The sequence below is a fragment of the Chiloscyllium punctatum genome, chromosome 10 (genome assembly GCF_047496795.1).
Source record: "Chiloscyllium punctatum isolate Juve2018m chromosome 10, sChiPun1.3, whole genome shotgun sequence".
In the NCBI taxonomy this organism is placed as follows: domain Eukaryota; kingdom Metazoa; phylum Chordata; class Chondrichthyes; order Orectolobiformes; family Hemiscylliidae; genus Chiloscyllium; species Chiloscyllium punctatum.
The window spans coordinates 108,927,462-108,949,644 of NC_092748.1; the positions used below are offsets into that span (position 1 = coordinate 108,927,462).

Below are 22,183 nucleotides of genomic sequence, written 5' to 3' on the forward strand. Positions count from 1 at the left end.
GTCACGTCCACTGTCTCTTTGTCCAAATTGCACTTTACCTTCTCAAAGAATTCTAAAAGATGTGTCAGTCATGACTTCCCCTTGAAGTTATGCTGATTCAGTCTTACCTTACCATGCATTTCCAAGTACTATACACTCATCCTTGGTAATGAACTCTTTAAAGATCACCAATACCTCTACAATTGCTCAGCTATCTCCTTCAGAACTCTGGGGTGTAGTCCATCCAGTCTGGGTGATTTATCCCACTTCAGACCTTTCAGCTTCCCCAACACCACCTCCTTAGTGTTGCCTACTACACTTACCTCTGACTGCTGACTCTTTTGCCAAAGGACGTTTGGGTATACTTTGAGCATCTCAGAGTGGTTAACATGTAAGTCTTTTGGATAAGTGAGCAAAAACTGATCAATTATTCATGCTGAACTTGTTATAATTGGAATTACAGGAATTTCAAATTGCATGTCAAGGTCCTGAAATTGTTGTTTCTGCTGCAGGATTGGTGTTGTTTTGACTTGTTTTATGTTTAAGATCCTTCAATACAGCTAACATCATAAATTTTAAATTCAAACCTTTTTTTATTCCATCACAGGATGCCAGACAAACATTTAATACTCCTCCCCTAAACTAAGGAGTAAAATAGGAGGAGATGGTAGCTTGTGCTAATGTCACTGAATTAGTAACCCAAGCTCTGAGTACACAAGCTCAAATCCCAGCACAGCAAGTTGTGGAATCCAAATACAATTAATAAAATCTGAAATGATAAAACCAATCTCAATAATGACCCCCAACGAATGTTATTTTTCTTTAAGTAAGTCTAGTCTAGTGCACTCATGTCATGTGGGGAAGAAAACCCACCATTTTCCCTGTTCTGGTCTAAATGCGACTCCAGTTTTAGTGTGGTTTTCTCTTAGCTACCCTCTGACGTATACAACTCAGTTCAAGGGCAGTTCGGGACAGGCAACAAATTCCAGTGACATCCATCTTCCACAAAAGAATAAAGAACAGTTCCTGCTAAAGCATTGTGGTGGAATATTCGCAATCAGCTGATAATAACACACATTTACTTGTCCAAGATGACTCTCAGGGCTGTCCAGAGACTACTGATACCCTGTGACAGTTGACAGAGGCATTTCTAGCTGTAAGTGCCATCAAATAAGTGTGACCAAGGAGAGTGACAACCAGGCATTGTCACTGTGGCCTAGTCCGCCTAGAGTGAAGGGACACAGTCACAGGATACACAGTAAGCAATAGGGCTGAGATATGGTGACATTGCTTCATTTCAAGGATGGTGTGTGTGTTTGGCAACCTCTATTCCAGATGCTCGGTCATTGATTGCAAAGGGAAGTGGAGCTGAGACAGAAGATGAGCTACGATGTTACAGAATGGTGGAATGGGGCTTTTTGGCTTATGCCAGCTACTATTTCTTATGACTGTGTAATATTGATAAATTGAGTCAGACACTTTATTTTAGGAATAGTTTATTTCCAAACTAAAATAAAATCAATCGACATTGAAGAGCTTGTCTGACTAATGAGAGAAGTGACTGTCCAGCAGAATTTCAGTCATTAAGCTGATCACGTCAGGGTGAACCAAACAGTTCAGCAACTCATCAGTGGATATTGTTGTGCTGTGAACTCCAGTATTTTTGGAATTACTGCCCACTTTTCCACTACTATTATTAGCTTCCAAGTTATTGCAAAGAGAAATATTCGCCTTGCTCGAGTCACTGGGGACTGTGTGCTTGGCTGTTGCTCCTGTATCTTGGACCACCGGAAGTAGATTAGGCCCAAAAGGAATGCTGGTGGTCAGGGCAGGTTTAGGATCTGCATCTGCAACTGCTGAGTATCCTGCTCCATCACCTGAATCACATTTCCTTCTCTTAAAGGTAGACAAACTCCGTGCTGATGGGTTTCTGCCCTTTGAGGAGCAAACCTTTCGCTTATCTATACAGGCCTGAACTGCAAGATTGACATAATGCAAGTTTGTCTCATGTGAAGTGACTTCAGCCTAAATGAAGAGAAAGAAAAGCTTTGATTTATAAATATACTTATTATTTCAACATGTTCATGTCTGGCAGATTCACACTTCACATGCATTGGTTACACAAAAGTCTTACCCAATCTGATAGGCTCCAGATTTCCAGCAGGGAGGAGAAATGAGGACTGCAGATGCTGGAGGTCAGAGTCGAGAGTGCGGTGCTGGAAAAGCACAGCAGGTCAGGCAGCATCCGAGGAGGAGAAATGACGTTTCTGGCACAAGCCCTTCATCAGTAATCATTCCCCTGCTCCTCGGATGCTGCCTGACCTGCTGTGCCTTTCCAGCACCACTCTCCAGATTTCCAGCAGCCAATCATCAAATGCTTTGTTACTGTTTACATTCCCTTTTCACTCATCCTAATTAATCCATAAGGTATCAGCTCCGTCAGTGTGAAAATGGCCGGTAATCTTCAACTCTACTAACTTTTGTTTATAATTGATTCCTTTACGGACTAAGTATTTGCCTGAGCTTTGAATATACTTAATGACCCAGCCTCAATAGCTCTGTGCAGTAAAGAATATTACAGATTCACTACCATCAAGGAAAATAAAACCCCCCTCATCCCTGCCTTAAAAGTATGAGTTTGTGCCATCTTGTCATAGACTCCCATAAGAGGTAACCGCCTTTCAACATCTACCCTGTCAAATCCCCAAAGCATTTTTTAATGTTTCAATAAGATTGCCTCTTATCTTGTAAATTATAACGAGTATCAATAAGCACTTTGAAACCATTAGTCCTGTTTAGATCATTGGGTGTTTGCACCAACCAAAAATACTTTAAAACATCAATCACTCACTGGCTCTTGGATATTCACCAAGTCACTAACAAGATACCATGAGCAAAACCATAAGCTTAGTTATTTCAGATAGAGATGTACAGTAAGTCAGCCAGCTACCAAAACAGAAAAACAGGTGAACGTTTCTGGTGCAATTCTTCAGCAGAAGCTATTAGTTGACTGACCTGTTGAGGTTTGCAGATTTTTCTGTGTTCACATGCACACAAGATCAAAAATTAACAGTTAATTTACAACAAGCCCCACTGGGATTAAATCCAAACCAGGGTGGTTTCACCAAGGCTCCAAAGACTAAAGACTGATATACATACCTCCGTGGTATTCAGCCAGTTGGCAGTATGAACATGAGGATCTGCAGCCTTGAGAGCACAGACCACAGTACGAGCCAATGCTTCCCCAACTCTGGTTTCATCGTCATCATCCTAATAACACAACAGTGGGATAAGAAGCAATCCAAAGAGTTGTAACATGCTCAACTAAACTGCAATCTGAATCACCAACATTCCTGGCTCAGGTCTGTAAGAGTAATCAAAGCCTCCTGGCTAGGACCTGAGGTCACAATTACAGTAACCTTTCAAAAAACTCATTCCACAGTGCCTAATCTCCTGACTAGGCTGTTCCTTCTTTGCAAGTCTGGATATGCAATCGTGAATTTGTCTCATTTTTTTCTTTAGAACTGACTGGAGGGTTGAAGTCTGCATTTTATTCACCCATTAACTCAACTCACAGCACAAATCTACTGCCAAACCCTCTTTTGAAAACAGCATCTACAGCATTTTTTTAAGCATCGGGGTAGAACAATGTTGCAACCCTGGCTTAGACTTTGAGCTGTGGAGGTGAATTTCAATGTGAAAATCCTGAATGTATTGACTTTTGAAACCTGAGAACAGTAGTTGGTCAGTAAGAGCCTCACGCTTGCTCCATCTCTCAGTTATGCCATGGCAGACCAACCACATTCTCAGTTTCTCCACACCTAACAACAAAACTCCCAGTCACAGGTCTGAAAGGTCTCCTGCGACCTATTATTTTTCAGCTGGGGTGGGGGTGGGGGTGGGGGCAGTGTGATGCGGTGGAAGGTAAGGAAAGACTTTCAGAATTCCACTCCACCTTTGTTTGGATTAATGCTTCCTGACTTCATTCTTGATGGTTAAAGTCTTACTTCAAAATTTTTAACATCATCATCTTAGATTTTCATTATCTATACTAAAGAATCATTTTATCAACCCAAGTCCCTCAATTGGTTTACCCTTTAATGAGACAGATTTAAAGAGAATGAAAGTCAGCTGTATAATTTGCACTGTCATTATTTTATTCCTTCAGCATTGGTGTCACTTGAAAGAGTCTGCATTCCAACACTGGTATGTTGCAGGGATTAGTGCTGGGGCCACAATTATTTACAATATATATTAATGACTTGAATGGCAGAAACATACAACAACCAAGCCTATGGATGAGACAAATATAGTTTGGAAGGTAAATGGTGAGGGATGGAGATGTATATAGACAGGCAAAAAGTGAGGATTGCAGATGCTGGAAACCAGGGTTAAGATTAGAGTGGTGCTGGAAAAGCCCAGCAGGTCAGACAGCATCCGAGGAGCAGGAAAATCAACGTTTCGGGCAAAAGCACTTCACCAGGAAAAGAGGCAGGAAGCCTCCAGAGTGGTGAGATAAATTGGAGAGGGGGGAGCAGATGGGGCGAAGGTAGTAAAGAGTACAATGGGTGAGTATAACCCATCCCCACCCCCATTCACCTATTTCCAGCTCAGCACTGTCCTACCTGCCAATCTCCCTTCCCACCTATCCACTCCACCCTCCTCTCTGACCTATCACCTCCATCCCCACCCCCATTCACCTTTTGTACTCCTTGCTACCTTCTCCCCTGCCCAACATCCACCCGACCCACCGCCATTTATCTCTCCACCCTGGATGCTCCCTGCCTCTATTCCTGATGAAGGGCTTTTTGCCCAAAACGTCGATTCTCCTGCTCCTCGGATGCTGCCTGACCTGCTGTGCTTTTCCAGCACCACTCAGGTATATAGACAGGTTAACTGAATAGGCAAAACATGGCAGATGGAATATAATGTGAGGTTATGCATTTGTGCACAAAGATGAGAGGTGTGAATGTTACTCAAAGGGAGAAGGACTACAGAAAGCTACAGAGTAGATTTATTTGGGAGTCTCTATCCATGAATCTCAAAAAAACCAGCAGTCAGGTTGAGTGGGTAAAAGGGAAGGAGGGAATTCCCAACAGAATGCTGGCCTTTATTTCAAAAGAAATAGAGTATAAAAGGGAGCTTTTTTTAAATATACAGGTACTAGTCAGACCAGAGCTAGAATATGAAAACAGTTTTGGGCCTATTATCTAAGCAAAGATATACTATCAGTGAAGACAGTCCAGAGAAGGCTAATACCAGGTAAGGAGGGACTGTCTTATGAGAAGAGGTGAAATGGATTGGGCCTGTACTTGTTGAAATATAGAAGAATGAGAGGTGGCCTTATCAAAACATTCAAGATTCTTAGAGATCTTGACAAGGTAGCTGTAGAAAGGATTGTTTCGCCTTGTGGGAAAGTCAAGGCCTGTAGAGAATAATCTTACAATAAGAGGGTGCACGTATAAGCCAGAGAGGAGGAAGAATTTATTTTCACAGAGGCTGGTGAACAAATGGAATTCATTACAACTGAGAACTGTTGGGAATGTGTCACTAAGTATATTCAAGACTCAGACAGAATTTTTTTTTTATCATAGTCATAGAGAAGTACAGCATGGAAACAGACCCTTCAGTCCAACTCATCCATGCTGACCAGATATCCTAACTTAATCTAGATCTATTGGCCACCACTTGGCCCATATCCATCTAAACCCCTCCTATTCACATAGCCATCCAGATGACTTTTAAATGCTGCAATTGTACCAGCCTCCACCACTTCCGCTGGCAGCTCATTCTATACACGCACCAGCCTGTGTGTGAAAAAGTTGCTCCTTAGATCCCTTTTACATCTTTCCCCTCTCATCCTAAACTTATGCCCTCTAGTTCTGGACCCACCCCAGGGAAAGGTCCTTGCCTATTTAACCTTTTCACGCCCCTCATGATTTTATAAAGTTAAAAATCACACAACACCAGGTTATAGTTCAACAGGTTTATTTGGAAGCACTAGCTTTCGGAGCGCTGCTCCTTCATCAGGTGGTTGTGGACTACAAGATCGTAAGAAACAGAATTTATAGCAAAAGTTATTGTGTGACATAACTGAAATTATATATTGAAAAAGACCTGGACTGTTTAATTCTCCCATCTTTTCGAATGAACATGTTGGTTTCAGTTCTTTCATATGTAAATCACAGAACTTTTTTAAACTTACATTCTCAAGTGAACTTTAACAATTGGTGTCATGTTGACCCAGATAATGCGTTGAAGGTGTGAGGTGCCCTGTGAGAGACTGTCTGAGCCACAATGTTCAGACTGATTCTAGGCTTTAAAAAAAACGGATTTTAGATTAGAATCAGTCTGACCATTGTGACACAGACAGTCTCACACAGAGCACCTCACACCTTCAATGCATTATCTGGGTTGACATGACACCAATTGTTAAAGTTCGCTTGAGAATGTAACTTTAAAAAAGTTCTGCGATTAACATATGAAAGAACTGAAACCAACATGTTCATTCGAAAAGATGAGAGACTTAAACAGTCCAGGTCTTTTTCAATATATAATTTCAGTTACATCACACAGTAACTTTTGCTATAAATTCTGTCTTACGATCATACAGTCCACAACCACCTGATGAAGGAGCAGCGCTCCGAAAGCTAGTGCTTCCAAATAAACCTGTTGAACCTGGTTTTGTGTGATTTTTAATTTTGTAAACACCAGTCTAACACTGGCAAATGACGCCCATAGCCTCTGACGCTCCAGCGAAAACAGCCCCAGCCTGTTCAGCCTCTCCCTCTAGCTCAAATCCTCCAATCCTGGCAACGTCCTTGTAAATCTTTTCTGAACCCTTTCAAGTTTTACAATATCCTTCTGATAGGAAGGAGGCCAGAATTGCACACAATATTCCAACAGTGGCCTAACTTATGTCCTGTACAGCCGCAACATTACCTCCCAACTCCTATACTCAATGCTCTGACAAATAAAGGATAGCATACCAATCACCTCCTTCACTATCGTATGTACCTGCGACTCTACTTTCAAGGAACTATGAACCTGCACTCCAATCAGAAAAGGTTATAGGGAAAAGGCAGGAAAGTGCATTTGAAGATCATCAGATCAACCATGACCTTAATGAATGGCAGAACAGGCTTGATGGGCTGAATGGCCTACTTCTGCTCCTACCTCTTGTGACTCCTCCAAGGTCAATGCATCTTTCCCCGAGGTGCAGTGCCCATAACTCTATAGGGCCTGATGAAGGATGTGTGTAAACTAAGCATATTTCCTGCCCTTTGTACAACAGCCATTTGAGATTAAAGCCAATGTTCCATTACATTTTTAAATTGTATTTTGGACCTGCTCGCAAGCTTTTCATGACTGGTTTATGAATACCCAAATCTTTTTTGCTTAAGGCAAAACAAGTGTGAGGGGAACACAATCAAAGTGCACAGCCCTCAACATGATGCAGGGTGGGAAGGATTCGACACTCAACATGAAGCAGCAATAACAAACTACCCTTGAGCAAGAATAATGTGTAATGCATAATAACAGTTCAACTTAAAACTTGCTCGCCTGCTTCTTCACAATAACACTCATACAGGTGTGTGCTGCTTTACCACCATATTCCAGTAATCATATAAACTACAGTACCGTATAAGAGGTAACTATATCCCTTGAATTGTTGAAGATAGTACCCCTGAGTAATTAGAGATCCTACAACAAAACAAAAAGTGATCTAATGCAGTCAATTACATATGATATGGGACATGTTTAATTATAGAATCTCCACAGGACCCTTTCATATTTTCACAAAGTTGTCAACAAAATTCAACACTTCAATCTTTGTTGTCCTACTTGCACTCCTTATACATTGCATACAAAAGATATTTTGGTACTGAGGGCTACACATGATATGTTGAGGGTTATTTTCACTTCTTCATTCTCACACAGCACTGACCACAGGATCAAACTAAAAGCACAGCCAGGAAGATAGAGAGTTGGCATTCCCATTCTCCTTTCTAAGTAATCTCCTGGGAGTCATTTTGTCCGTCTGTATATATTTTTTGCTGAAGGTATTGCTGATTACATTGCATTTATCGCACAATATCATAACATTCAGCAAGTAATAGCGAAGGTAAATGATACGTTTTTGAGTATCAAGAGAATCAAGAGTTATGGGGAGAAAGCAGGATAATGGGGTTGAGAAACTGATCAGCCATGATTGAGTGGCGGAACAGACGTGATGGGCTGAATGGACTGATTTCTGCTCTTATGGTCCTATTGTCTAAATGGAATTTTAGTCTTTATTTATACTGTCATACGTTACAGAAACAGGCCCTTTGGTCCAACTAGTCCACACTGACCATGTTCCCAAACTAAATTAGTCCCACCTGCCGATGTTTGGCCCATATCATTCCAAACATTTCATATTCATGTACATATCCAAATGTCTTTTAAATATTGTAACTGTACCTGCATCCACTTCCTCTGGCAGTTCATTCTATATGAAAACCATGTCCTTTTTAATTCTTTCTCCTCTAACCATAAAAATATATATCCCATAGCTTTGAACACCCTATCTTAGGGGAACAAAACTTTACTATTCACTCATGATTGTGTAAACCTCTATAAGGTCACCTCTCAACCTCATATGCTCCAGTGAAAAAAGTCCCAGCTTATCCAGCCTCTCCTAATAATTCAATCTTTTATGAACTCTCTCCAGTTTAATAACATCCTTCCTGCAACAGGGTGACCTGAACTGCACATAGTACTCCAGAAGAGGCCTCACCAAAGTCCTGTACAACCTCAACATGATGTCCCAACTCATATACTGAAAGGTCTGAGCAATGAAGACAAGTTTGCTAAACACCTTCTTAACTACCCTGTCCACCTGTGACTAGGAGAAAGTGAGGACTGCAGATGCTCGAGATGAGAGTCGAGTGTGTGGTGCTGGAAAAGTAGATGCTCCTGCTCCTTGGATGCTGCCTGACCTACTGTGCTTTTCCAGCAACACACTGTTTACCTGTGATGCAAATTTCAAAATATTATGTACCTGAACGCCCAGGTCTCTCTGTTCTACAGGGACCTACCATTAATTGTGTAAGTCCTGCCATTGTTTGTTTTATCAAAATGCAATACCTCATATTTATCCAAATTAAACTCCTCAGCCTTTTGACCCAATCGATCAAGACCTCTCTGTAATCTTAGACAACCTTCTTCATTGTCCACTACATCACAATATAGGGGTGGCACGATGGCACAGTGGTTAGCACTGCTGCCTCACAGCACCAGGGTCCCAGGTACGATTCAAGCCTCGGGCGACTGTCTGTGTGGAGTTTGCACATTCTCCCCATGGCTGCGTGGGTTTCCTCCAGATGCTCCGGTTTCCTCCCACAATCCAAAGATGTGCAGGTCAGGTGAATCGGCCATGTTAAATTGCCAATAGTGTTAGGAGCATTAGTCAGAGGGAAATGGGTCTGGGTGGGTTACTCTTCGGAGGGTTGGTGTGGACTGGTTGGGCCGAAGGGCCTGTTCCCACACTGTAGGAAATCTAACCTAATAATCACCGATCTTTGTGTCATCCGCAAACTTACTGAGTCTCCTATGTTCTCATCCAAAACATTTACATAAATAACAAACAAAAGTGGGCTCTGTACTGATCCCTGTGGAACACCGTTGGTCACAGGCCTCCAGTCAGAAAAACAAGTCTTCAGCACCACTCTGTCTCCTGCCTTTAAGCCAATTTTGTATCCAGTTGGCAAGCTCACCTCGAATCCCATATGATTAATCAGTCTACCATGCAGAAACTTACCAAAGGCTTTATTAAAATCCAGTAAGCAATATCAATGTTCTTACTTCCTCAAAGAACTCAATCAAGTTTGACAGACATGATTTCCCTCACTTAACCCATGCTGACACTCTCCAATCATGCCATGTCTCTCCAAATGCATGTAAATCCTATCTTTCAGAACCACCTCCACCAACTTACCCAACCAGCAATGTCAGACTCGCAGGTCGATAGTTCCCTCACAGTCAGTCATTCTTAAATAAAGGCACAACATTAACCACTTGCCAGTTCTCCAGCAACTCACCTGCAGTTATAAATGATATAAATAGCTCTGCTAGGAGCCCCACAATTTCCTCCCTAACATCCCACAATTTCCTGGGATACACTTGATCAGGTCCTGGATATTTTATTGCCTTTATGTTTCTAAGACCTCCAGCACTTCCTCTTCTGTGATGTGAACTGTTTTCAAAACATCAATATTTATTTCCCCGAGTTCTCTAGCCTCCGGTTCTATCTCCACAGTGAAAACTAACACAAACCTCTTCTGAGTTTCAACACAAAGACCTCAATCTTTACAGGGCCCCATTCTCTCTCTATTTGCTCTTTTGCTTTTAATCTATTTACAGAATCTCTCTGGATTATCCTTAGCCTTATCTGCCAAGGCTATCACATATCCCTGCTTTACCTTTCTGATTTCCTTCTTAAGAATGCCCCCACACTCTTTATAATTGTCAAGAGATTCGTTTATTCACAGTTGTGTATATCTAGTAGGATTCATTTTTATTCTTGACTAGAATCTCAATATCTTTATTTGTCCATTGTTCTCTAATCTTATCAGCCATACCTTTCACTCTAACAGGAACATAATGCCTCTGAACTCTTGTTATCACACTTTTGAAAGATTCCCAGTTGGCAGCTGCCACTTTACCTTTCTCATCCAACGAAATTTTGAAAGTTCTTGTCTCATAGTATTAAAATTTGCCTTACTCAAATTAAGAACTTTAACTTTTATGGAAGGCTTCTCATTTCAAAGAGAATGGAGTATAAAAATAGGAAAATCGTGCTAAAACTATACAAGGATACTTGTATAGTTTACATTCATTATCTCAGAAAAGATGCACTGACTTTGGAAACAGCCCAGAGAAAGTTCTCTAGGTTGATGCTGGGAATGGAGGGATTTCAGGTGAAATGGGGCAGGCTCGTACTGATTGGAGTTTGGAAAAATGAGAGGCGATCTTTTTGAAATATACAGGATTCTTAGAGGACTTGACAGGGTAGATATGGAAAGGTTGTTTCCCTTTGTGGGCCAGTCTAGGACTTGGGCTTATCATCTCAAGAGTAAAGGATTATCCAGTTTGGATTTGATTTGATTTATTATTGTCACATGTACTAATACAGTAAAAAGTATTGCTTTGCGTGCTAACCAGACAAATCATACCACACCTAAGTAAATCAGGGTAATAGAACAGAATGCAGTATATAGTGTTACAGCTACAGAGAATGTGCAGAGAAAGATCAACTCTAATACATAGAGGTCCATTCAAAAGTCTGATAACAGCAGGGAAAAAGCTGATCTTAATTCTGTTAGTACATATTTTCAAACTTGTATTTTCTGCCGGGTAGAACAACTATTGATGACATTTTCTTCCTCTGGACCCATGGCGAGGAGTCACTGAAACAACTACACAGTAATATCAACAAGTTTTATCCCACCATCAGACTTATCAAGGACTACTCTTAATTATCTGTCTCATTCTTGGACACATGCATCTCCATCAAGGACCGGTACCTCAGTACTGCACTCTACCGCAAACCCACGGATAACCTCACAATGCTACGCTTCTCTAGCTTCCACCTTAAACATATCAAAACAGCCAACCCTACGGACAAGCTCTACGCATTCACAGGATCTGTTCAGATGAGGAGGAATGTGATGAACACCCAAAGGTGCTCAAGGATGCCCTCACAAGAACTGGGTACGATGCTCAGCTCATCAATTGCCAGTTTCAATATGCCACAGTGAGAAACCATAATGACTTCCTCAGGAGACAGACACCATTTGCAACTGATAAGGTACCCTTCGTTGTCCAGTACTTGCCAGGAGCGGAGATTCTTCGCAGTGCAACACATTATTGATGAGGATGAGCACCCCATCCAGACCTTCCCTACACCTCCACTTCTCATCTTTAAACAACCACCAAACCTTAAACAGACCATTGTTCGCAGCAAACTGCCCAGCCTTCAGTACAACATCGACCACAACACCGTACAACTCTGTCATGGCAACCACTGCAAGACATGTCAGAGTGTCGGCATGGATACCACCATTACATGTGGGGGTACCACCCACCATTAACATAGTAGGGACTTATGTGACTTGACCAATGTTGTCTTCCTCATACACTGTCGGCAAGGATGCCCAGAGGCATGGTACATTGGCGAGACTAGGCAGACGCTATGAATGGACACCGCACAACAGTCGCTAGACAGGAATGCACTCTCCCAGTCGGGAAACATTTCAGTGGTCAGGGACATTCGGCCTTGGATATTCAGGTGACCATTGGGATACGCGACAACGCTGAATGGCTACGCAGAGGCTGACAGTTACACAATACATTCTATCACTCTCACACACACACACACAAAATCGCTCACATACTTTCTCACTCTCACAGACCCTCTCTCATACATATACTCCCTCTTATACACACATACATACATCCACCACACACTCTCAGGCTTATACTCCATCTCTCTCTCTCTCTCACACACACACACACACACACACACACACACACACACACACACACACACACACTTTACCAAGCATGCGCACACACACTCATGTGCGCACATACACTCTCTCTCTCTCTCTCATGCATGCACACAGACATTTTAGACGATGGGGTGAATTTGCATTTGGAGAATTATATTTGCAGATGTATTCTATTTTGCTCAAAAAGCACACAATCTGCAGTCAATCCATTTAATATTTTATAAATTCCACTTTGGAAACAGAACCAGTCTGACTCAAGTTCGGGATACAGAGAGACTCTGACCTCACACCTTTAATGCAATTTGTCTGAGCTGAGATGTCATCTTTATTCATAAAACCTCAAGTTATCTTGAGAATGTGACTTAAATTATGGGATTTACATATTAATGAACTGAAACCTGCAACCCATTCTAAAAGATAAAAGGCTTAACAACAATCTAGGTTTGTCCAACATATCATTTCACTATCATGACACAATAACCTTTTGCTATAAATTCTGTGTTTTACGGTCCTGCTCCACAGCTACCTGATGGAGGAGCAGCACTCCAAAAGTTAATGCTTCCAAGTAAACCTGTTGGACTATAACCTGGTGTTGTGTGATGTTTAACAATGAAAGGGAGTGACCACTTCTCCCAGCTCAGCTCTACCCTGGTTTGGTTTGGTTTGAGCAGTCTGGCTGTTCAGACCAAACAGTCAGTTTTTGAGGGTGCTGGTCAAAGAAACAGCTCTATGGAAGAAGGTGTTCATGCTGAATCTCTTTGAATCTTCATGGCAAAAAGATAAGAGATTTTCTATCCCATCATCTGAATTATGAAAAAAATGGGTGGCACTGCTGCCTCACAGCACCAGGGTCCCAGGTTCAATTCCAGCCTCGGGCAACTATCTGTGTGCAGTTTGCATATTCTCTGTGTCTGCATGGGTTTCCTCTGGGTACTCCGGTTTCCTCCCCCAGTCCAAAAATGTGTAGGGCAGGTGAATTGGTCATGCTAAATTGCCCATTGCATTAGGTGCATCAGTCAGAGGGGAATGGATCTGGATGGGTTACTCTTCCGAGAGTCGGTGTGGACTTGTTGGACCGAAGGGCCTGTTTCCACACTGTAGTGAATCTAATCTAATGAAAAAATGGTCTTATGAAAAGGCTGCCCAATGTCTCTCCACTTAGTTACAGTTCTCTTGCCTTTCCAGAAGCTGCACAAGACACCATTCCTAATGATAGAGCTTGGATAGTAAGTAGTTAGTAGTAAGTATTAAGTAGATAGTTAGACATCACAATCAAGAGAATAAACCTATCCGCAAACTGGATAGTCCAGAAAAGGTGGATTATCCAGCTAATTTTACCTTCTGAAACCTCAAAGGCACAGGTACATTTTGTAATGATCTTATTGCTATCTAGCGAAGGTCAGTTATCTCCATGCAGACCAAGAGAAATGCCATGGAACCTTCTTGTTCTATAAGATTTAACTATTAGATATATCAATCACAGCTCAATGCATTATATCATTCATTCAGCAAGTGTCAACTCTAACTATTTGGAACAGTGTTATAGGATGTTAAAGCAAGGCACTCTCTGACTCACACAGAACCGCTTCAAACAGCAGTGAAGAAGCTCCACCTACTACACTGTAGAAATTTACAGACCTTTGTAAGGTCTTTCTACTGAATCACTTACATTTCAATCTGCTTCTTATCAGCAGTTACAAATTCCATTTTTTTTCCTCTATCCTAATCGACACATCGACTCTACTCCAAGGGAACAAAGCCCTTATTTTTCATAGCTTTCATGTTAGGCTTAATTCACTATCTGATCTTTGATTATACACATCTATTTTATTATTTATTGCTTGGTCTAGTAATAGCCCTCCCATTGGAGGAAAACATTACACATTGCTTAATAAAGAGGACCTTAGTCAATCCTAACATATTTCCTTTTTACATCTCGATGTCTCCTTTCCCCAGACAATAAATGGGTCATTGAAACCACCTAAATAATTTTATTGTCGCTGCTCAGATCTCTATCTGTCCACACATTTCCTTTTTCAATTCTCTCTCACAGTGACAATCTCTAGTACAGTACAACTCCACTAATCTTTTATCTATTCTGCCCTTCCTAAAATTATATTAACTCCATTTTAATTTTTCTGCTCCCTCCCCATTTGGCAGCCAAGACTCACAGAGTCATTAACCCAAAACGTTAACTATCTGAATTTTACATTGTTTTGTCTAGTGAGATTTTTTGCCCTATTACAAAGGAACGTATGAATAAGGAAGTAGAGTAGGCCACTTGACTCTTCAAATCTGGTCCACCATTCAATAAGATCACGACTGATCAGATTTTAACCTCAACTTTGCACTCCTGTGCTCTTTCTCGGTTCTAAGGGTCACTGGACCTGAAACATCAACTCTGATTTCTCTGCAGTGATACTGCCAGATCTGCTGAGCTTTTCTAGCAATTCCTGTTCTTGTTTCTGCATTCCTGTGTACCCCCCAAAATCCTTCATCCCCTTTAATCAAGAATCTACCTCCCTCTGTCTTAAAAATATTTCAAGATTCTGTATCCACTGCCTTTCCAGGAGGGGAATTCTAAAGACTCAGTGCTCAGAAAAAGTTATTTTTAATCTCAGTTTTAAATGACTAACCTTTCATTTTTAAACTAATAATCCCAGTTCTGCATTCTCCTACAAATAGAAACATGCTTTCAATATCCACCCGATCAGGTCCCCTCAGGAGTTTGTATTTCAATTTAGTCACCGTTGACTCTTATAAACTTCACAAGATACAGGCCGAGCCTTTCCAGGTATTATTCTAGTCAACCTTCTCTCACATTCCTAATGAAGGGCTTATGCCCGAAACGTCAACTCACCTACTCTTCGGATGCTGTCTGACCTGCTGAGCTTTTCCAGCACCACATTTTTCAACTCTAACTCTCCAGCATCCGCAGTCTTCACTTTCTCCTAGTTAACCTTCTCTGAACTGCTTCCAAAACATTAACATCCTTTCCGAAGTATGGTGAGCAATCCTGTACACAGTATTCCAGACAGTCTTCCCAATATTCTTTATTACTGAAATGTAATCTCCCTGTTCTTGCATTTAATTCCACTCTCAAACATCACATTCTATTAGCTTTCTTAATTACTTGCACTAACTTTCTGTAAATTTATACACGAGTTCACACAGATCTCTCTGCATCTCCGTTTTTTCCTATTCTTTCTGCCGAGATGAACAATTGCACAGCTACCCACATTATATACCATTTGCTAGACATTTATCCACTCAGTTAATCTATATCCCTTTGTAGGCTCCTTAAGTCCTATTCACAATTCATTTTCCTCAGCATTTTCACAGTTCATTCTCCCACCAGCTTTGTCATGTCTGCAAATTTAGAAATGTGTGACAAATGCTGTTCCTTTAATATGGTTATGTTATCCTTGGCTCCTGCTCCCGCTCCCTCCCCCCCCCCCACCCAGAGAGGTTGTTAAAAGCAGCGATTCCAAAAAGTCTAGGGTTTGAAGGGTTTTAGGGCTAGTTTGATTTTAGCTAACAGATACTGTCTCAGCTAATAGGCTTTCAAGTTTAAAACAAACTCTTCTACAATGAAATGGGAGTGGTAACTTCTCCCAGCTCAGCTCTGTTTTTAGCAGTCTGGCTGTTCACTGAAAGCAGGACATCAGTTTTAAGGCTGATCCAAGAAATAGCTCCATGGAAGAATGTGTTTCATACTGAATCCCTCTACCTTCTCTCTCTCTCTCTCCCCTGTAAGACCATGTTTGATTTTTCCCTTTTTTGCCAAGGGATTTTTATGAGGATTGTTGCAGGAATTTGGAATCGCATTAAGTGGACATAGTCTGCTGGGTTTTCAGATAGGTTAAGTATTCTATACTCTGTTCTCTTCTGTTTGTGTTTCACTCAGTAATCTTGCAAATAAATTCGATTTTGTTTAAAACTAAGTGACCGGTCCAGCTGCTTCACTCCTGGAATATCTACTTTACACCTACTTAAAACAACTAGCAAAGTTAGGGTCTGGGACACTTTCTTGAGGGGATCTGGCATGGTCCATAACAGATTACATTTACCTCTCTCATCTAAATCACTGATATATCTTGCAAATAGCTGAGGTCCTGGAAAGCACTAATCCCTGCAGTACCCTACTAGTCACTGCCTGCCATGTGAAAAAAGACCTCTTTACTCCTACCGTTTGTTTCTTTATCGGCCAACCAGTTCTCTATCCATGTCAGTACACTATTGTTACGTATGAAACACATTCTTCTACTAAACTAAACCCACAGAAAAGCTCACCTCACCTCGTAAATCGTTAATGTATGAGTGACAGAGAACTAAACAAATTCCACTATTTAATAAAAAATATCAAGTTATTCTTTAACTCTAAAAGTGAACATTAAATAACAAGTATTTACAACTGCAAGCCTTTTGCTTGAAGATTTGTTATCTACCTCTCACTCTATAATATACTGACCTAATAAAGCCCCTCTTAACTTACTTTCAAAACTAGACAGTAGTTGTTGACTGCACTGTTTATCCTACTCTGTAGTTCGCCTTGGGTTCACTTTCAGTGGCAATTAGTACTCTTTCTGGCCAACTGTCCAAAATGCCTGCTTTTTTTATATCCCAAACATCGGATCATCTCATTGGTTCGATGTTGTTGAAACAGTAAAATTCAAATTCGATTGGGTTTTAGTATGTTAGGGCATTGGTTAAATTCAAACTGTTGCGAAAACAACTACGATATCTAGATCGCAGCCAAATGTTACATCTTTGAATTTTGCAGCACACGCTGTCTGCGACTCAGTCACATGACAGGTGCTTGCCAGCTTGCACTCTCTCAAAGGTACAGTACATGCCTTCAACTTCATAACATTACCTTCAAAATCATGTGCTTTAATTTTACATGCTAATCTCTGAGGTGGGATCTTATTAAAAACGTTCTGAAAGTCCAAGTATACCATATCCACTGGTTCCGTTGTATCAACTGTACTAGTTACATCTTCAGAAAATTCCATTGGAACAGTCAGCAAGATTCCATTTTTAAAAATCCATGCTAACTCTGTCTGAATCGATCACTGCTTCCGAAATGTTCAGCTATTCAATCTTTTGTAATGGAAGTGCACTTCCAACATTTTCTGTCCTTATTTCAGATTTCCACCATTTGTTGTATTTGTTCCTTGGATTCATAGTAATTTTCCTTTGTATAAATAAAAGGGTGTTCATTATATAAAGGTGATTTATTTCTACATAGTTCTGAATCTCTCCTGGCTTCTTTAGCTCTCAGCATTGAAAATATTCCAGTTGGTGGTGAGAACATTATTTTTCTTTTTAAGATTGTTTTTTAGACTGGAGGCCTGTGACCAGTGATGTGCGATATGAATTGGTGCTTGGTCCACTGCTTTTCATCATCTATATAAATGATTTGGATATGAACATAGGAGGTACGGCTAGTAAGTTTGCAGAATACACCAAAATTGGAGATGTTATGGACAGAGAAGAAGGTTCCCTTAGAGTGCAACGGGATCTTGGTCAGATGGGCCAGCAGGCTAAGGAGTGGCAGATGGAGTTTAATTTAGATAAATGTGAGTTGGTGCATTTTGGAAAGCAAATCAGAACAGGACTTATACACTTAATTGTAACTTCCTGGAGATTGTTGCTGAACAAAACCTTGGAGTGCAGGTTTATAGTAGAGTCGCAGGTAGATAGGACAGTGAAGATGATGTTTGGTATGGTTTCCTTTATTGGTTAAAGCATTGAGTATTGGAGTTGGGAGGTCATGTTGTGGCTATACAGGGCATTGGTTAGGCCACTTTTGGAATATTGCATGCAATTCTGGTCTCTTTCCTATCAAAGGGATGTTGTAAAACTTGAAAGCATTCAGAAAAGATTTACAGGGACATTGCCAGGGTTGGAGGATTTGAGGTATAAGGCAAGTCTGAATAGACTGGAGCTGTTTTTTCTGAAGTGTCGGAGGCTGATGGGTGATTTTATAGAGGCTTATAAAATCATGATGGGGATGGATAAGATAAATAGACAAGATCATTTCTTTTAGGGTTTTGGGGGGTTTCCAGAACTAGACAGCATAGGTTTAGGGTGAGAGGGGAAAGATATAAAATGGACCTAAGGGGCAACTTTTTCTCGCAGAGAGTGGTACGTGTATGGAATGAGCTGCCAGAGGGAGTGGTGGAGGCTGGTACAATTGCAACAGTTAAAAGGCATCTGGATGGGTATATGAATAGGAAGGATTTGGAGGGATATGGGCCAGGTGCTGGCAGGTGGGACTAGATTGGGTTGGGATATCTGGTAGACATGGACAAGGTGAACCGAAGGGTCTGTTTCCATGCTGTACGACTCTATGACTCTCAGTACAGCGAGCGCATCATGATAATTGACTACACAATGTGATATGAATAAACTAAACTTTGCTGAATCAGTCTGAAATTTAGAAGGTCACATTCATAGATTTACATTACTCTGCACAACGAACATTAATATTTGCACCATCCAGAGGCTCACAGGTCTAATGAAAGTCAAGACCTTTAAATGCACAGCACTGCAGAAGATAATGCTGCAACAAGAAAAATTGAAGTGTGCACATGAATATTCATTTATTTGTAAATACATTTACTTATATATAAATAGACTTGCACGCAATGTAATACATTTGTATACATATCACGTATGTGCTCAAGTTGCCTAAATTCTCAAACCACATAATCTGCAATGCTGCTTGGCTTCTTTATGATCAAGTTGTTTATTTGGAAATTCAATTTGTATATAAGTAAACGATTCACCCACTTTGTGCCTCTGCTCCATTCATCCTGCCACTGTCATTTAATTGATTTGTGAGCACAAAGGCTGAGTGCTGTTCCTGACTTCTGCATAGGAGTGAAGGACAGTAAATTAAGCATTAAAGGAAGAATAAATGAAGAAGTTCTATAATACAAAGCAAAAGACAAGCTGAATGAATGTAAAAGAAAAGGAAAGTCTCCATTAATGCAGAGCCTTACATTCAGTAAAATACTTTCTGAAATGTAGTCACTATTACATTATGGAAAGATTAGCTGGTGAATAATAGAACTGAAGCCGATCTTCGCACACTTTCATAAGCATTTATTGACAGTGAGACATATTATAAACATACACCTCCTCACCCAGAAAAGCAGTTCTCATCTTTTCCTTTTTATAGGGACAAAGTGAATCACCAGTTAACACTTTCCACATTCCTATAATTAAATACAATAAATATTTTGGAATCCAGGAAATGCACACAGCAAGATCACACGAACAACAATGGAACAATGAGATCATCTGATTTTACTGATTCTAGTTAAGGGATAAATATTGCTCACAATGAAATCCATAAAATGGACAGTTTGGAAACAATTAGCCTCCCATTCGCAGCCTAGTTCTGTATGTATAATTTTTATACATTATTATTTCATGAAAACGAAATACAACTAAATAGCAATGTTGCTAGCAAGTGTGATGAACCACCACCTCTCCTGTTGCTCCCACTATCATATGATCCCCTGTGAGCAGTTAATAATAAAACAAGCCGGATTGAGGGAATTTTTTTCTGACCACTCCCTCCTAAGTATTAAAAAGGGAGCTCTGCAGACCAAAAGTGATTCAGCTCACAACTTAACCTACTTTTAGCATGGCCAGGAATGAGTGTGATCCAAGACTGTGAACAGGGTGTGAGGGAGCGATTGTTTAACCTCCTGGATGCAGTGCGGATCAAGTTGTCCTCATTATTGAGCTTCTCAACTGTTTTTGGAGCTAAGTTCAGCCTGGTGAATGGAGTATTCTATCCTGACTTGAACATGGAGAAAAGGTTTTGGGATTCAGGTGGTGAGTAACTCTCAGCAGAATTCCCTAACTCTTACCTGTTCTTGTGACCATAATATTTACATGGCTGGTCCAATCAGATTTCTGATCAATGGTAGCCACAGAATGTAAACTTTATGATAGAAATTTATAAGTGGCAATGCTGTTGAACGTGAAGGGGAAATGGATTAGATTTTCTCTTGTTGAGGATGACCATTGCTTGGCAATTGAGAGACAGCAAATGTTACTTTATGTCTATCAGCCCAAATCTGAATACTGATTACATCTTGCTGCACCTCAGCATGGCCTTCTTCAGTATTTGAGGTTTGCAAATGATAATGAACAGTGCATAGCGTCAAATACCTCCATTTTCAATGGAATAAAAGAGGGAGGGTCATTGAATACCACTGCTCCAAGGAACATCTGCAGCAACATTCAGGGCTAAGATAGTTAGCTTCTCCAATACTCACATCAATCTTGTTTTGTGCTAATTGAGAATCAAAAGAGCGGACTGTTTTCCATCTAATTCCAATGGACTTCAGTTTGGCTGGGGATCCTTGGTGTCGCACTCAAACAACGCCTTCATGTCAAGGGTATTCACATTCAACTCATTTTTAGAATGCAGTCAATGAGATCTGGAGTGAAGTAACCCTGACAGAAACTGGAGTTCCAGTGAATGGATTATTGCTGAATAAATGCCACAGGTCAGCGCATTCAGAGACATCTTCCATTGCTTTGCCAATAAGCAAGAAGAGACCAATTTGGTGGTAATTGGCTGGATAGGATTTCTTCTGCTTTCTTTGCAGATGGGTGACACATCTTTCATTTGTCATGTGGATGCCAGAGGTAGAATTTCACAGAGGTATTACCATAAAGTAGAACAACGTTTACAGGATGGGGATGTGAATGGAGTGCTCTCTTCCAGTAAGTTATTTTATTGCCTGTCACCATTTATGATTGGATATGACAGTACCACAGAGCTCCCATTTAATCTGTTGTTCATTGAATATCAGCTTGGCTTTTCCTATCACACGCTATTTCTGCTGTTTAGTAAACAAGTTATCCTGTACTGTAGCTTCACTAAGTTAGTACCTCATTTTTAGGAATACATGGTGCTGCTCTTTGACATGCTTCCCTGTCTCTCCATGGAACCTGGCGTGATGGCCATGATAGAGTGGGGGATACACTGAACTATAATGTTTATACTAGTTAAATATAATTTGCTGCAAATGATAACTGACAGCGTCTCATGTTTGAATCAACCTATTTCAGCATAGTAGTAGTGACACATAAAAGGGTGGAAGATGTATTTGTGAAAGGTACACATATACTGTCAAGATCAAGTTTTTTAAAATTCACTCACAGGATGAGGGCGTTGCTGGCTAGGCCAGCATTTATTGCCCATCGCTAATTACCCAGACGACAGTTAATAGTCAGCCACTTGACTGTGGGTCTAGAATCACATGTAGGCCAGACCAGGTAAGGATGGCAGTTTCCTTCCCGAGGGAACCAGATGGGTTTTTCCGACAATCAACAATGGATTCAGTCATCATTAGACTCTTAATTCCAGCTTTTTTTATTGAATTCAAATTCTACCATCTGCCGTGGCAGGATTCGAACAGAGGTCACCAGAACATGATCGAGATTAACAGTCCAGCAATAATACCACGAGGCCATCACCTCCCACGGCCGTCTCATTGGTTCCCTCACAAGTAAAGTTTAGAACTTGGCCAGTTTGTTCAACTGTGACACTACCAAGCAACTGTTGGTGATGGACCTCCTGTGCTTAATATCTTCGACTGAAGTGCTCTGATGCTTCC

The 22,183-nt window shown here is 40.8% G+C and overlaps 1 protein-coding gene across 2 annotated transcripts in view; it reads right to left on the reverse strand.

The window, feature by feature from the left end:
• Positions 1-1,491: 1,491 nt before the first annotated feature.
• The window catches only part of hspbap1 (hspb associated protein 1), a 116,590-nt gene continuing 95,898 nt past the window's right edge, over positions 1,492-22,183 (reverse strand). For both annotated transcript variants that reach the window (XM_072579912.1, XM_072579914.1), the window contains exons 7-8: positions 3,139-3,249; positions 1,492-2,004 (exon numbers count right to left, since the gene is read on the reverse strand). In XM_072579912.1, the coding sequence (XP_072436013.1) occupies positions 1,525-2,004; positions 3,139-3,249 (591 nt within the window). In that variant the 3' untranslated portion in view covers positions 1,492-1,524. The remainder of the gene's footprint in view (positions 2,005-3,138; positions 3,250-22,183) is intronic.